The sequence below is a fragment of the Chelonoidis abingdonii genome, chromosome 10 (assembly GCF_003597395.2).
Source record: "Chelonoidis abingdonii isolate Lonesome George chromosome 10, CheloAbing_2.0, whole genome shotgun sequence".
Classification (NCBI taxonomy): domain Eukaryota; kingdom Metazoa; phylum Chordata; order Testudines; family Testudinidae; genus Chelonoidis; species Chelonoidis abingdonii.
The window spans coordinates 46,592,036-46,609,944 of NC_133778.1; the positions used below are offsets into that span (position 1 = coordinate 46,592,036).

At 39.5% G+C, this 17,909-nt stretch overlaps 1 protein-coding gene across 3 annotated transcripts in view; it reads left to right on the plus strand.

Annotated features, from left to right (window-relative positions):
• Nucleotides 1-17,909, plus strand: part of FAP (fibroblast activation protein alpha) — a 54,647-nt gene that overhangs the window by 31,543 nt on the left and 5,195 nt on the right. For 2 of the 3 annotated variants that reach the window (XM_032803562.2, XM_032803564.2), the window contains 8 exons: nucleotides 941-994; nucleotides 2,006-2,130; nucleotides 4,730-4,777; nucleotides 6,755-6,853; nucleotides 7,672-7,741; nucleotides 8,872-9,066; nucleotides 11,918-11,972; nucleotides 17,730-17,829. In XM_032803562.2, coding sequence (XP_032659453.1) covers nucleotides 941-994; nucleotides 2,006-2,130; nucleotides 4,730-4,777; nucleotides 6,755-6,853; nucleotides 7,672-7,741; nucleotides 8,872-9,066; nucleotides 11,918-11,972; nucleotides 17,730-17,829 — 746 coding nt within the window. The remainder of the gene's footprint in view (nucleotides 1-940; nucleotides 995-2,005; nucleotides 2,131-4,729; nucleotides 4,778-6,754; nucleotides 6,854-7,671; nucleotides 7,742-8,871; nucleotides 9,067-11,917; nucleotides 11,973-17,729; nucleotides 17,830-17,909) is intronic. The other variant, XM_032803563.2, reaches the window with a different exon arrangement.

Genomic DNA, 17,909 nt, shown 5'->3' on the forward strand with positions numbered 1-17,909 from the left:
ACAGTATGATTCAAAAAGATATCCAATTTAAAATATTCCAGCAAACTCCACACATGTAAATACAAAACAAAACATATAAAATCCTATTGTTTTGCTACCTTTGTACTTACAACTGGGAACAGAAGGGTAGAAAGAAGCTTAGAGATAGAAAAAAAAAGAAAGCTCTTCCCTCATAGCCGAGAGAAAACAAATAGGCAGAACAAACCCAAAACCAGAAGTTCCCTCCCTCACTTTGAAAAATACGGTTTCCTGATTGGTCCTCTGGTCAGGTGTTTGGTTCCCTTTGTTAACCCTTTACTATCTGTTTATGATAGTATGCACATGACCATAGTTAGCTATGGTGGAAATACCCAGTTTGTGGACACAGCTATAGTAAATTCTGTGTACAAATATGCACATTTTTGTACACATGGGCTTCTGAAAGACCTTTTGAAAATCAAGGTCCACCATTTTTTTCTGACAATTTTTAGGCCTCTATTCAGCAAAGAACTAAAGCATCTTAACTTTAAGCATGTGAGTAAACCCATCACCATTTATCAGGACTTCAGTGCTTAGGGCTGAGCAAATGCTCTGCTGAATTTGAGTCATACTCTAGTCTACAGTTATGCTTAGTCCTCTGTTGTACAGATAGATCTATACATTACACCTAGTTGATCAACTAACACCTGGGAAGTAGGATGAAGTGATTAAATTTCATGGTTCATTTGCCATCTTCTCAGGATTTGAACAAAGGTTGTGAGGGATGAAAAAGTAAAGTGCTTAACCCACTGTTACATCTTGATACCCCCCGCCATACACACACACACCAAAAAAGTCAAAATCCAAATTCTAGTTTAGTTCAATATAACTTTTCAAGTAGGCTTCTGATTTAGAATGCTCAACACTAATTCATAGCTTATGATTTCATGGACTACTTAATAACAAGCAAATTAATTTATAGATTCTATTCAAGCAATGAATTTGAAGGCTATCCAGGGAGAAGGAATATATACAAGTAAGTTCATATCAAACTTTTATAAATATTGATTAAATTAATATCAGATGGATCTGGGTTTATATCATATAAAAGAGAATTCTACACAGTCAGAAACAGTTTCAAAATTTTAAGAGTAAATATCAAGAAGTTCATACCTAAAATTTGAATTGGGCTGTTGCACTGCATATGCGGGTATCTTGCAATGAATAGATCATATGTATTACTATATTTAAAGTGACCATGCATTTTGGAGGGGCACACAACATTGGGATATAGTTTCAAAATATGGCCCCCATTTGTGTATATATCACTTCCAGGTACATTTTGATACTATCATGTATATGTGATAGACTTGTATGTATAAATCACCTGAACATATGTGTGATAGTGCTAAAAATGCATTTGCAAGTGTTTTAACTGCAATTTGCACACACAAACAAATGGAGGCGGAGCAGGGTCTAGTGGATAGGGCACTGGACTCGGACTCAGGAGTCTGGCTTCAATTCCCAGCTTAGCCACAGACTTCCTGTCTGACCTTAGGAAAGTAGCTTAACCTATCCCAGTAGTGGGCAACCTGCAGACCACAGGCCACACACGGCCAGCTAGGGTAATGCGCTGGCGGGCTGCAAGGCAGCTTGTTTACATTGACCATCCACTATGAGATGCCATGAGAGCAAAATCCATTAATAATAAATGTGACGCACTGTGATTCTATGGTGATGAGGGCCATATTAGTACCTGAATATCTAAATAGACAGGCCACATTGAAGACTTTGAAAATACAATCCCAGAAATACTAAGCATATATCTGAAAGTTGGCACTGGGGAGTGGGGAGAGGAATATTGTCTGAATCATACAACTATTGTTTAAAAATATTGAAAAACTGTAAACCATTGATTAGAAAGTGAAATTTAAATGTGACTTGACTTTACAATATAGTCGTTTTGGAACAGGTGGGGCAGCATTATGTTGAAAATGTACTTCAAAGCAATATTATATTGTATTATTTTGTTTTCATTTCCTCCTAGAATTAGCATTGGAAGCAATCCTCTAAAGAAACAATGCATTACTTGTAATCTAAGGAAAGAAAGGTGCCAGTATTATACAGCGAGATTCAGTGAAAATGCTAAGTATTATGCCCTAGTCTGTTATGGTAAGTATAGTATGTGACCAAACAAATTCTAAGTTCTGTTTTCAAGGGAATGTGAGCTAGATGCTGATATTTATTCCAGGCAATATTCATTCAGTTGATAAAAGACATTTTAAACTGAAAAATGTTGGTTGCCAAAAACTGTGAAAAAAATGTTCTCAGTTGCTGAAAACCAAAGTATTTTTGTTTTTTGGATTTCAGTTTTTTTACGAAAACCTAAAAAAAATTGACTAAAACAAATTTGTTAAAATATTTCACAGGAAAAAAAATTGTTTCCTGATGAACTTCAGCCTTTCTGTTTCATTATTTGGGTACTAGCTAATCTGTACTTTGATTCTAACATAGAAGGCCAAATCCAGTTGTGGCACAAGCAAATGCAACTCCCACTGAAGTCATTGAGACTTGAGCCTGCTTATATTAGGGCTGAATTTGACCCCAAAAGTGCTGACAGTTTTCTAAGTGATGTAGTTTTTTACAATAAATATTAACTTTCTGAAAATAAACACAGCAAGACACAGGGATAAATATGAAACCTTTGAAATTGCTCTCAAGGCAGAAATGGGTGAAATCTTTGTCCTATTGAAATCAATAGAGATTTTGCCTAGACCTCAGTGGGCCAAGTTTTCACCCATTATCAGGGCACTGTAAATAATGGACAGCATATAATATAAAAATTCCAAGGTAAAAAACTGTACATTTCAACTTTCACAATCCTATATGCAGTGTAGCATCTTTTGTTACCCTCTTTCAGAATATGAACTAAATGTTCAGCTGTACAAATAATAAAAACCCCAGCCACTGGAGCAAATGTAACAGAATGATAACATCTCTCAATCATCCTTGCCAAGAATATTTGATATTGTCATCACCACATGCAATCCACTCACCTTAGCAAATGTGATGTGACATGTTCTCAGAAGCCCATTTCACATTGTTAATTTTGAGTTCACCTTATGTAATGGCACCTTAGCTATTAGCTGGATGTCACCTTGTCTACAGGAAAGAAATGCTCTTTGTGGGGTTTAAAAGTTATCTTCCTTCCTAGAGCTTTGTTGTTTGGTCAAGAACCCATTTCCTAAGCAGTGCTTTTGACAATGTGTGTGGCAGTGACTCCTGTGTTATGCACTAGGAACCCCAGAATTGTGCAACATTGCCTTCCCCCTCATGCCTGTATCCCTCACAGCTCTCAGCCCAGTACAGTACAATTTAATACAGAAACCTTTGTATTTTTATATTTTGATACTAAATTGAATTTACATTCCCACAATTTTTCATTGTGCTGGATTTTTCTATTAAAAATATATCACAGCATTGTAGATGATATGAAGATATGATGGAGACTTAGACAGATTGGTAGGGGACATTGGGGCTTTTGGTACCAAGACTGGGTGGGAAGCTAGTCTGGTTAACAATCAGTCATTCATTCATTATGTTGCTCATGGAGCATAGAGTGCACACTTCAGATCACCCATTCCCACAGAATCCAGTCTCCTGTCAGTGTTGCAGCCTGCTCTATATTAAGACTGAGGCAGGTGAGGTTGGAAGCCATGACATCCCTCCAGCATGTGTGAGGCTGTCCTTAAGGTCTTCTCCATCCAACTTTTGTTGGATCAAAAGCATAAAACTGGTGGGCTGTTATGGACTGTGGCATACAGAGCAGATGCCCAAGCCACCTGAGCTGGCATTGAGTCATTTGGGAAGACACTGGAGGCTGGTTGGTATGATGTTTGGCATCCTTGTTTGTATCATGAGTATCTTAGCTTCATTATTAGGGAAGGAAGCTGCCTTGGTGACATGAAACCTTGAATCAACAAGGCTGCGGGTGTTATGCTCTTTGAAAACTTCTGTGATGTCAATGCCATGTATCAACTTGGACTATGATATATATCCATCAAACAGTAATGGCTTCTATCTTTTTGTATGGATCTGAAACCTGGGTCACTACTGAGACACAAATGCACCAGCTGGACACTTTTGACATGAAACATCAATGACGTATTGGACATATGGTGATTTCATCACATTTGATTAACAATGATAACATTTAAAGTGACATCTTTAGGCTTCTGAGCTGACATATTATTGAGATGGCTTGGGATAGTTCACAACTTTTCTTAGAGCACTGTTTCAGACTGTCTGCAGACTCAGGCAGAGAGCACTATGTGGAAGTTCAGTTCACTTTTTGAAAATATTCAGTGCAACTGTAAGATTTATTTATTTTTAAATGAAAGCTTGGATTCTGAAGCATAATTACGCAGCAATTTTCAAAAGGAGGGCAATTATACAGTCATTCGATGTGGCTGTATAATTACACTATGGTAACAGCTATTATTACGTTTGTTAGTAAGACATTTTCAAAGAGCGTGTTCACTGTTTTGTGGTGTAGGTGCAGGGGGATGGACTAGAAGATCTCTTGAGGTCCCTTCCAGCCCTACATTTCTGTGATTCTATAAAAAGGAAGTTATATGCAAACATCCAGTCAAGAAAATTCAAGTAATCTGACAGACCTTATCATTGATATTTTAATAGTAACTCTTCTCTTCAAACCAAGTTATGTTTCAAAGGATATACAACTTTCTTTCTCTTTTAATTCTCATTACAGGTCCAGGCATTCCTATTTCCACTCTTTTTGACGGCAGCAATGACCAAGGTACTGCAAATATTCTGCGTATTTCTGTGCATCATTTTTATCCTGAATATTTACTAAATAAATCCCATAACTCTTTATTTAGACTTGCACTAAATGCTTTTAACCTTCTTTGAGGGTCAGATTCAATACCCAGATTCTTTCATATTACATTGTGAAATTTGGATTTACTGTATTTTTATTGTTGAATCCAGCCCTGAATTTTACATTGCTATAAACAGTGGGTATACTGAGCATCGGTAACTCCCAGTGAGTCAAATCTTGAGCTCAATACACTGTTTCTACTCAACCCTTAGTTACGCCCACTCCCACTGACCTGCATTTTGCCTGAGCAAGGGTTGACTAGAAATTTTGTGAGGAATCCAAAAGAAATGTTTGGAGCTGGAAAAGATTGTTCCATTCCCATCACGTGTGCTTTGGTCTCCTAGCTATGTTCTTCCAACTCCTACTTCTGCAAAATCTGTGCATGAATTGCCACTTTTATCTGCCCATTAAGGATCCCTTCTAATTTCCCCAGCAACGAGCACAATCTGTATGAAATGGTGAACAAAGTGTTGAATGATCAGTATGGCACTCTGATATCTCCTTGTGCCTAGGAAACAAATGTTTAATTTCATGGACTTTTACCTTTGCCTTCACCGGGCCTTGCTCAGCCATGCTGCAGAAAGAACCTGTTCAAGCTGCCTTCTTTTGTCTTTGTAAGGATAATTATGTAGCCACTTGTTTTAGTCATCTTTGTGCCACTTGGGCTAATTGCTTTCTTGTTAGATGACCATGGCACTGTTTGTCTCGGACTAGGCTGCAATTGCATAAGAGGGACAGCAAGTCCATTTTCATTGTGGTTGGCAGGTATTTGACCACACATCACCCATGAATTAAAATGGGAGTTGTGCAGGTAAATTCACATACACCAGACTGAAAGATTACTTTGGATGGTCTAGCAATGGACAAACTTCAAAAGATTTGGAGCTCTAGTTTGGTTTGGTTCCAACATCAGGATGCTATTTCAGCCTTTATCCAAGCTATTCAAAATTCCTGGATCTGCAAAACTGGCCTGGACATTCACAATAACTGGCTTTCTTGAAAGAATTCTGGTATTTCCTGTTCCTGGTCACCCTGTATTCTTCTGGCATTACTGCAGTCACAGAACCAGGAAGCGTTTTTCAAAAATGTAAAATGATGACAAAAAGTTTAACGGAAGTTATTGAAAAATCACGTAAGGTTCTGTTTCAGTTTGAGGGTGAAGATTCAGGTCATAGACCCTCATTAGGTACAACATTCTATGCCCATCCCTAGTCATAAGAAAGCATTTTGATACACAAAGTAGCTTTCAATGGACTCGTACTGTACCAGTACTACAATCTGTGCTGGATATTAATTATACAGAAAATATAACTTTTTAAATTTACATGTCAGTGTTTGGTGCTTGATCATCTAGTAAAGTTTTTCAGTAAATAAACATGGTTATATTGAGATGTGATTAGAAATTAGTCTGCAAGTTACAATTCAGTGAAGTTACAGCAGAGGAAAAGATTAAAGTATTAATTCAGATGCAAAGAAGCACACTGTATCTTGCTAATATGAGGCAGGATAGAGAGGAGTGTTCAGTAATCCATTATTCAGGACAATGGATATAACTACAGTCAACATTTGGAGAAGCATATTGCAGACAGGAGTGTGTTGTACATAATTAACTAAATAAAAGGTAGGAAGAGTGAGGTGTGAGTGAACAAGGAGAGAAGAAATAATAGTCACACAAGATCAATTATTTTGTATCCCATACAGAATGTGTCAGTGTTCCAGTTTATATGTAAATACTTCAAGTGTATGATTTTCCAATGTATGACCTCATTACCATATTTGTAAGAGTTTTCCATAGATTTTTTTTCCAGTCTAGCCACAAACAAAACAAGGAAGTCTCAATTAACGGAGAAGAGTTGAAAAGCAAATTGATCTAATATGGAAACTTCTTTTATCCAGAGATTAAAGTCCTGGAAGACAATTGGGAATTAGAATCTGCGATGGAAAACATCAGAATGCCTAAGATAGACATTAATAAACTTGAAGTGGATGGAATTAGTAAGGATTATACAACTTCTATTACACTATTTACTTTTTCTATAATTCTTACACTTTTTCTATTGTAGGAAGCATACTCCAACAGTTATTAGAACAAGGAATTTGGAATCAGGGTTCCTGAATTGTATTTCTGGTTCTGCCATGGATTCACTATTTGACTTTGAGAAACTCAATATCACTATGCATCAGTTTGCCTGTCAGTGAAACAGATACAATACACAGAGGTGTATTACCACACAGAGGTGATGCTGTTAAGAGACTTCATTCATTAATATTTGTAAATTAACTAATTTACAAATATTTAATTGTAAATTAATTTATTTTTCTCTCACATGAGAGAGAAAAATAAAAAGCATTGTGGTATTCATAAAAAGGTAATATGTAATCTGGCATGCATGCATTGCCCATTATAATGCCTTGAGAATAGGGTCTGAATTGTGAAAGTGTTATCATTGGTGATTTTATAACATTATTTTATAGTATAGTAATAAATTGGTATTGAATAGCTCACCATTGAGATAGTATTTGTCATCCTGATTTCATTTTTTTCGAGATACCTGCAGAAATTAGACCCTAATATTATTGTGTGCAGCTTAATTTAAAAAAAAACAAACCAAAAGCCTCAAGACTTTATTTCTTCAAGATTATTTTCAAAGAGTTAAATAGGAAAACTGACTTAAAATCAGTTTGTGACTCACAATTCATGAATCCTGTGTCTCATTGCTTACGCATTTTCATATGCTACTCCAATAAATAATGGCTCATACATAGAAGAATCATCTTAAACATTGATATATTTGTAATATATCTTTTTTTAGCTTTGTGGTACAAGATGCTTCTACCTCCGCAGTTTGATAGATCCAAGAAGTATCCTCTGCTTATTCAGGTGTATGTAAGATTTTCTTTTCTTTTTCCACATAATCTGCTTTATCAGAAAGGGTATTAGTTTTGACATGTCACATATAGTGCAGCATACGTGCATTAGTGTATATAACAAGTACATCAGTTCTTTGGTTTTAGGCTACATTTCTGAAATAGAATCCAGATCCTATTGAAATCAATGAGAGTTTTGTTGTTGATTTCAGTGAGACTAAGATTAGTCCTTCAGAAGAAGAATAGGAATTTGTAGAATATTGCTTGGAGTCAATTCCATTGCTGCTTCCATGTACCATGAGAGACTGCTTAAGATAGCACATTATGGGTTTCACAGTTGTTAACTTTGGAAAGTATGATATGAGCCTATCAGATGTGGATAAGAAGAAAAAATTAGAGATTATCCCCAGCTTTCGTTCAAGTGTATAAGAAGTAAAACCCTTTCTGTTGTCTTGCTCAGCTGAGTAAGGTGTGCTCAAACTATGATGCCAGGTATCAGGGAGAAAGCAGGGGCTGCTCACTTGATATTCCCCTTAATAAGCAAGTTGGCACAAAGGGGAAAGGAGGCCTTCCCTCTTCCCCACTCACTGCTGGTCAGATTATCAGTCCAGATGCAGAGGGGTGTGGGGTCAACTGTATCCCAACAAGGGGTGAGGTAATTCACTCTGCCAGAACAAGGCAGAGAGGGGAGGAATTGTGACCTTGAGGCATAATATCCTCTCAAAGTTCCTCTTGGGACAGTGCAGCCATGGGCCATTCTGGGCCAAATCGAATGGCTCAACCTAGTCTTACAAGAACTGAAATGGATTACAGCTGGCAAAGTCCCACACTCATATCAGTAAAGGTCTGACTGTTTCTGTCTTCTGAATACCATGAGCCTGTTCTGCCTTATAGGAGAAGATATTCAAGGAAAATATGAGACACATTATAACTACAGTCACTTCCAGAAATTTCCCCTCTCCAGAGTTAAGACTCTGTTAGGCTGCCCACCAGGGGCTATGCATTCAAGAAGTTTCTTTTACATTAAATAAGATCTAAGGTTTGAGCTTTAGTTATTCCATTATTCATGTCCCGTATTAAATAAATGCTTTGTTTAAGATCATCCACCAAATCTAAACCTGAGATTCTGCGACTATTTCCTTTAGGTATGGAGGACCTTGCAGTCAGAATGTAAAGCACACATTTGAGATTAGCTGGATAACCTATCTTGCAAGCAGAGAGGAAATTATTGTTGTTCTTGTGGATGGCAGAGGAACAGCTTTTCAAGGTGACGAGATGCTATATGCAGTATATCGAAAACTCGGAGTCTATGAAATTGAGGACCAAATCTCAGCAGTGAAGTGAGTATCAATAGAATCCCTTCCACATGTTAAGCAACACTGAAGCAGTGGTCTGTGAGACAGATTAGTAGATGCATTTCAAGGTCAAGCACCACTTGGCTGGTAACTGCTAAGAATGAAAATCTATATTGGGGCCCCTCACTGCCTCCAGTGGGCAAGACAAGAGATGGGACTTGTGGAGAGCAAAAATTAGAGGTACATGGTACCCAAGTGGTATCCCCTGAACCCATCACTTGATATACATAATCACTGTAAAGGGTGCACTTAATACTGCTACTTCAATTCTTTCAGAGTAATAATGTGCATGTCCATAATGCCCTCAATCCTAGGATCTGAAAGCACTTGCCCATGAAGCCCATGACATGAAGTCTGTGGTACAGCTGTACCCACATTTCTAAACTATCAGAGATCGTGTTCAATCACAAGACCCATCTTCCTTGCCATTCCAAGGTAGCAAGAAATGACAAGAGTGCCTGGGGCCAACAGGTGCTGACAGCAACTTCTTGCAATTCCTCCCACCCATGCTGCTCTGCATCAAAGTTATCCAAACTGCAAGTGCTCCAAACAGATATATCCCTCCTGCATGGAGCCTCTGGACAGAAAGAAGGACTGAGGTCTTATGAAAGAAGCCTCAGTTTGGGATTTCAGAGTCACAAGATACAAGAGCACTACCAAAGCAGGAGTTTAGAATGGGAGGAGAGTTAGTGTACTGCCCCAGGGGAGCTGTGTTGTAGGGGAGAGGGATTAATTTTTTCTTGGGGAAGGTGCCCCAAAGGGGCTGATTGGTATCTAGGCAGACTTTTTTGGTGCTGTGGTGGCTGAGTGGGGGGAATGGGTGCCCCACCCAAATGATAGACCTGGCCGTGAATAGTAGAGCCAGGAATAGAATCCAGGAGCCCTGACACCCATGTCCCTGTTCTATGTGCTTGAGAGCACTGCCTCTAAGTACCCTTATCTCTTCCTTCCTGTTTCTGCTTAGTGATCTCTACATTTCCTCCTTAGCTGTTATTGCATTAAGTATCATGTTGTTATCTTTTTCATTGAAGACTGAAGCAGACTACCTTTGTATCATTTCAGGCTTCTAAGTGTCATCTGTTATTTGCTTTTCTTTCCTGAAACATTGCAGCGACATAATCACTCACTTTATGAGAGCATCAAAGTTATAAATTACTTGCTCAGATGTGAAAGGGGTCGAAATCAACCTGTCAGAGACACAGTGAGGCTAAGGTGCTTCTGCAGCTGCAGTCTGGTCTGAGAGCCTGTAAAGGAATGGCTGAAATTACCACAGACTTTCCATGCAAACTTTCCCCAATTCACTGCCAGCCTCTACACCCGTTTTACATTCTGTGTGTAGGATGGCTTCTGCTTCATTTTGCCAGTCTGTCCCAAGACTATGGGGCAGATTTACCAGCAAGGGCCATGCGCCCTGGTGGGGGACTGCTCCCAGGGAGAGAGCCCAGCACAGGAGCCCAGCTGGTGAAGGCTGCAGCAGACCTGTGCTAAATTAGTGCACCCTCTGGAAGCCTACATCCCATGTCCCTCCCAGCCAATAACTCCTAATTTGGGTGTGGTTCTGGCCACTTGTGTGGGCTTCCTGGCAAAGGAAAGTTTGCAGCTGCTGGTAGAGACCCTGGGGTGAATCTGGCCCTATTTGATGCATTTGTCACTACGCTTCCTGTAAATGTGGATGCGAAGATGGCTGAGAGAAAGAAAAGTGAGATTATATTGCTGAAAGGGACAGGGGAGTTGCCCTTGGCCTACTAGTTTTTAATCTTTCTTGTGTCTTTTCCCTCCTCCTGCCTCTTCTTCCCTGTTTTACCCTATTGTGCTCTGTGATCTGCACTGATAATTCACCCGCGTTTACATAACTTTTTTTTTAAGTGGCTTCTTTGGAAAGATGTCCCTGTGCACAAACCTTCCTTCCCTCTCTAGTATGTTTCCTTCAGCAGACTGCATCATTGCAATGGGATGCAGAGACAGGAAACCCAACGCCAGTGATCTGGTTTTCCCTTCAAGCTGCTTGATGATCAAACAGAGGAGTAAGGCATAGCCCTTCCCTCCTCTCCAAGCTTTATAACATGCATCTGCAGGGAGCCTTGGGAGAACTTTTCCTTGTTATTTTTTATTACAGTGCCATGAGCATGCATGACACTTTACAGTCAAATAAAAGGGCAGGGTAGTTTAAAACCTCAGGGCCTGATCCTATAAGGCACCTCTGGGGAGTTACAGAGCAATGCTGGAAGTTGAGTATGTTGAGCACCTTGCCAGATCAGGCCTTGATGTTAGCGACAGCACAGCGAAGGCTGGCATTAAGAAAAGAGTGACTGGAATAATGGGAGAAGGGGAGTAAAAATAATGAAAGATCAGGAGATATATTTACTGGTCTGTATGCATCTTATTAACTCCTTTAAAATCTCTTTAGATTTAAATTGGGAACACAGTCAGGAATGAAGGCCAAAGGGGGTATCAGTGATTTCTGAGTGTGTCTTCTTTAGTTACTCTTCCATGCTGTGATCAGTACTCCCACTGGGCTCCTTAAACATTGCTTTCAGCTATGCCATGGCCTCTCTACATAGATGACAATAAATGTGTATTTAAACGTTAAGACTAAAAAGTAAACAAAAGGATGTTTCATTGATTCAGGAGGTCAGATAGATGGGCCTTAAAATCCATGAAGCTGTGACTTGGTCCTTTGTAGAAATCAGATATGCTTTCTGTTCTTAGTGGCACCCTAACGTGTCTGGGAAGCACGAAAGAAGCTTGACCTCTTTTTTTATTAACTACATGTAATGTAAATAATCCTATTGGGTGATAAGAATGGCTTTATAATTGTGATTTTTCTTTTAAACAGAAAATTTATAGAAATGGGTTTTGTTGATGAAAAAAGAATAGCAATATGGGGCTGGGTAAGTAGTTGCTGTTGTTTTTGGTATTTCCTTATTTACCTTTCTTAATCTTATTGCAGTCAGTGTTTTCTAAAATTCATCCTTGTTTTCCACAAAGTCTCTCTAAAGCTACTTCTCTAAACTTTTGTCATAGTAAACAAAATTTCAAAATCAGATTCAGTGAGGATTTTCAAACCCTTTGAGAAGCCTATACTGATTTTCAGGAAGACCTGGGCTGAATTTTGAATAGATCTCAGCTGCAAATATGGTTTTAGGTTGAAATCAGGCAAAGCTCAGAAGCTTCATTTGGCTTCACTGCTAGTAATGGCGTTTGTTTGAACATGATACTCACATCAAAATTCAAGAAGTGTGAACTTATGTGATCTGAAATTAAAAAAAACCACAACCGAATCCCATTAATCCCTTTGATCTGAAACCACTGACTTTGGCATCACTCTGACTTCCCGTACTTCTTGATTTTTATCTGGCCTGGAAATAGTGCATGGAGTTGAACTTCAGAGAAAATAAAGTGCACCAAACCTCTTTCCCAAACTAGATTTGTTTATTTTACTGAAGAAGTGAAAGGCTGAGGGCTGCACATGCTGAGGACTAGGGGACTCCAAGTAGGGATAGGCAAACCACATTGGATGAGCTAAGAATCAGGTCAAACCATCAGCTAGAACTTGAATCAAACCTAAAAGTAAAATGTCCTTTGTCTTCGTTTGACTTTTCCTGTGCCTTTGCTCTTCCTGATTGGGTTTGGGACCAGTGAAATACACAAGGAAAGTCATTCTCACTGCATTTCTAGGCCAGTCAAAGCCAGGAGGTATTGGGGATCTTCCATAGCTTATTGTTATATTATCCTTCATTTTTAAAGGGACATAATCGTAAACTAACCTCCTATTGGCCAGATTCTGCCAGCCCTACTTACACTGAGAAGTATCTTAGAGTGCCTGAGGGTCAGATTTCTAGCAGAGTCTGGCTTTAACAGAAGAGAAAGAAACAGTTATAATTATTGTCTTTCCCTTTGTTACCATTCAAACTTCAGGGTAAGATCCTGGTGTTGAAAGTAGTGTTTAGGAGCACAGGATGAGCAGTGTCCCAACAGTAACAGACCGCAGTAGCTAGAACACCTTATGGACTAAACTCGGACGTTAGCCACCAATTAATTGATTTTTTTCCAACGTTTTTCTATTTATAAATGTTGATTTTTCTCTGATTATCTTTCAAAAAGAGTTCTCTTTAAACAGACCGTCTTTTTGCCAGAATTCTTCTAGTCAGTCATTGTTCAATTTTTCTTTTGTTTTTCCTTGGCCGTGTTGCCCCATGAGCAGCTTACCTAGAACCACGTTACAGGACAGAACTTGAAGATTCAGTTGAACAGTAACAAACAAAAGTGGCTGATATGAGATGATACGTGAACAGGGCTGCTAACAGCTTTGTATGAAGTTTATATATTGATATGCGATCATATCAATGCAAAATACCTAGATAGAATTCAATGCAGTAAAATGTAATTAAATGATAGCTCTATTTATGAGTAGGTAATTCTGATATAACACTTAATATTTTGGGGACAAATCCTTATGTTTCTGAACTGAAAAAAATATGTTTTTTAAAATCAGGATGCATTTTATTTAAATAAATAAAATTAGAAGTTTCTCATACAAATGATGGAGACAAGATGGGGAGGTAATATCTTTTATTGGGCCAGCTTCTGTTGGTGAAAAGAGACAAGCTTTTGAGTTTACACAGAGCTCTTATTCAGGTGTGTAAGCTCAAAAGCTTCTCTCTTTCATCAACAGAATTTGATCCAATAAAAGGTATTACCTCCTCCACCTTGTTTCTCTCATATTCTAAGACCAACATTGCAACCGTACAAATGATGACATTTGACAGGTCTGAAGTATCATGGTCCAACATTAGATGCATTCTTAAAATAATGGCACTAATGCACAAGCAGTTAGTCTTTATATGTTAAGGAGGAAGCTGTCATTTTCCCACTCAGTCCACCCAAAAGGCTCTAGAGAGCTAATATATTTCAACAGAATTGGAAATGCATTCCTCTTTTGTACCTAAATGTCCCTATTCATAGTCTGCATGTGCTGGCAGGTATGCATTATGTTTTTCACTTTTTCAGACTCACCAATCTCTCCTGGACAGCAAAAGCTTGTAAAAGACTGTTAAAGAAATTCAGGCTTCAAACTTCACCTCTTAACCTGCTATAGCACAATAATCTTCCTACTGCTGGTTCCTTATTTTCTGGCCTTGCTATGTTGATTTCTGATTTCGATAAATTCCCCTTAAATTAGCTGAAAAATAATTGCATAAGTTCTCTGCTATATCCTTATCTGTTGCTTCTAGTTATTCCTCACTCTCATTTCAAGTTGGATACTATTTAGAAGGGGGTGGGAAGTTGCTTTATTTTTGACATGCAATATTATTAAAACCAATACATTCATTAATTTCTAAACTTCCTCTGTGTTCAAAATATAAAGGGATGAGAATCTGCAGGATTCTGACAAGCCCCTTTGGTCCCTACTCCCCTCTTCTGGCTTCTGTCACTCCCCCCTCCTCCAGAAAGAATGGAAATCCTTTATCCTCCTTAGCTGTTCATCCAAGCGCTCATGCTCCCTCAGTCACACATTCTGCTCCCCCCATCCCTATCAAGCAGGCCAAATGCCTACACACTCAGGGTACGTCTACACTGCACGATTATTTCGAATTAGCTTAAACCGATATTACAAAACAGATCTAATAAAATCGGTTTAGCGCGTCCACAGTGGGATCCCGAAATCGATTGTTTGCGTCCATGGTCCAAAGCTACCATCGATTTCAGGAGCGGTGCACTGTGGGTAGCTGTTCCTCAGCTATCCCATAGTTCCCACTTCCGTGTTGAGAGCACAGTGCCTGATGGGGCAGAAAACACTGCCCCGGGTGGTGCTGGGTACAGCCTCACCCCTCCCTTTGTGAAGGCAGCAGACAACCCTTTGGCGCCTTTTTCGCGGAGTGCATTGAGCAAACGCCATAGCACAGCAATCTTTCCCTTTTTTTTTTCACGTGGTGGTGGGGGGAAATAAACTGAGGAGCTGTTCCCTGAACCACGCCAGACACTGTGTTTGAACCTACAGACATTGGGAGCTCAGCCAAGAATGCAAATAATTTTCAGAGACTGCTGTGGACTGTGGGATAGCTGGAGTCCTCAGTACCCCCTCCCTCCCTTCATGAGCGTCCATTTGAGTCTCTGGCTTCCCGTTACGCTTGTCACACAGCGCTGTGTATCCTGGAGTTTTTTATTCAAACGCTTTGGCATTTCGTGTTCTGTAACGGAGCTGGATACAACAGATTTGTCTCCCCATACAGCGATCAGACCTAGTATCTCCCGTACGGTCTATGCTGGAGCTCTTTTTCGATTTCAAACTGCATCGCCAGCCGTGCTGATCAGAGCTCCACGCTGGGCAAGCAGGAAATGTAATTCAAAAGTTCGCGGGGCTTTTCCTGTTTACCTGCCCGCTGCATCCGAGTTCAGATTGCTGTCCAGAGCGGTCAGTGCTGCACTCTGGGATGCCGCCCGGAGGCCAATAACGTCGATTTCCGTCCACATGAACCCTAATCCGAGTTATCACTATCGAATTTAGCGCTACTCCTCTCGTTTGGGAGGAGTTCCGAAATCGATTTAAGGAGCCGTTTAACTCGATATTAATGACGACGTCGTGTGAACGGATACAGCGTTAAATCGGTATATCGGCCATTAAACCGATTTAAAGTCGCAGTGTAGACCTGGCCTCAGTATCAACTGTTCTCAGCTGCCAGCTCCACCTCTTTGCACAGAACCTTTCCAAACTCCAGGCTGATTCTTCCCCTTGCCTGCTCTCCAAATATGAACAAATTCTCCCCTGCTAGTTCCCAGCCTGAGGGTCAGGCCGGGAGCCAGCAGCAGGAGGGAGGTGGAGGAATTGTTTGCCCCACAGAGTTTTGACAGCTGGCAGCTGATCCTTTAAGAAGGGTGGATGGGTTTCAGGAACAGGAAATTATGCAACCATGTGGACTGGCCATCATGTGTTCAATTATGTATTTGAGGTGGTCAATACTGAGGCATCAGGTTCTAAGCTTCTTTATTTGGATAGGATGCCAAACAGAACTCAACTTCCCCACTTTTCTGGTGTTTAACATCCAGAGACTGGAGTCGTTCTGTTTTCTAGAGGCCTTAGAAATGAAACTTGATGCTGAATGAAATAGAGTGCGAATGACATGGGGCCAGATCCTGGCCTAAATGAAGGTCCTTTCTCTCCAATCTTGAATGGAGTAATAAATAATACTCAAAGGTTACTTAATACTTCCTATCCCCAATATTCCTGTAATAGCATCTGAATCTGAGAGATGCTTAGTGCCTGCTGCTCATTATCAGACCCTCAGTCTGTTAGAAACAAACAAACAAAAAAATCACATCGTAACATCTTGTAAATAAAAGCTTCCTATCTCTCTTCCTCTGAACGTAAAATTATTTTGTTTTACCTCAGCAGTTAGCTTATTAAGGACAGAGGGGAAACTTCAGTCAGTTTTTTAATGAGTTGCAAGAATATTTTCCTCACCCTTGCAGAAAAGAATCCAAAAATCTTGAAGAAAACATATCAGAATCATATGTAGGGATAGATAAAGGTAGAGTATTTTCCCTTTATTGCTGAGAAAACACAAATTTCAGTCCAGTCAGGCTTTCTAGTTAGTATAATTAGTTGACATTTTTCTCTCTAAACTGTTTTTGGTGGAAAATTGGGGTTTTGACTGTGACTTTTTTGTGAAAAGTTTTTTTTTCCATGAAAAAGTTCCACTTTTTGTTGGAAACACAAACACTTAAAACCAGGGTGAAAAAAAATCTATTTTAAAAAATGTTGCTGACATGCTTCATGGGAATGATAGTTTGGTTGCCTCATTACCCCAGTTCTCCCTATGGGTCAGGTCCTTTAGTTGGATTACATCTGCTATAATGTGCTACCAACAGGGATTTCCAGAATGCACCACAGTAACTCAGCAAGAAGAGACACTGAGGTGCATTTTGGGAGATGTAGTCTGCCCAGAGAGCCTGGCCCATAGAGGATCATAGAGACATGAGATACACAATCCTCAGCAGCATTTCCAAATCAAAATATTTGGTTTTCAGCTGAAATGTTTTGCTTTTCAGATAGAAATTTTTGGCTTGGAATTTTTTGCTGAAAAGTCTAACTTTGCCATAGGAAATTTTGACTAAAATGATTTTTTATCCATTTCTGTCAAAATTTTCTGCTAGGAAAAAAAAGTTCTAACCAGCTCTACTGGGCAGCTCTGCAGCACATGGACATTCTTAAGGCGTTTAACAAAAGCCAGACCTTTCCGTGGGGTATTGTAGTCTACTTTAAAGCCAACATCCATATCTTTCCACAACTTGTTGTCCACGGCCTCACATATCGGGCTGATTCAATATAAAATTCAAAATTCCATTTTTGGCTAGGTAATTCAGTAGATGAGGAATACTGGGATTTGTCCTGAACCAGGGTCCCCAATGAAGCAGTAACACAGATGGTAGGAAGAGATTAAGTGATTAGATAGAATTGTCTTGTCCTTTTGTTCCTCACAAGGAGTCAGCCAGACTCAGTTTCTGCTGAAGGTAAAACCTCTAGTTGCTTTGTCCCATGCTATTAAAGCAAATGTTTCCTCTGAATGTAATGTTTTGTTACTTGGATTCTCAGAGAACAAAGAAATAGCTACCTGCACAGCATTAACCTGCCTGTGATTTCTCTCCAGTCCTATGGTGGATATGTAACTTCTCTGGCACTTGGATCTGGCAGTGGAGTATTTAAATGTGGAATGGCAGTGGCTCCTGTCTCCAGCTGGGAATATTACGGTATAGAAACATTTAATAAACACTGACTCAGAAAGCATGACGTTATTGCAAGAGCTCAACAACTTGAAACCTTAAAGAAA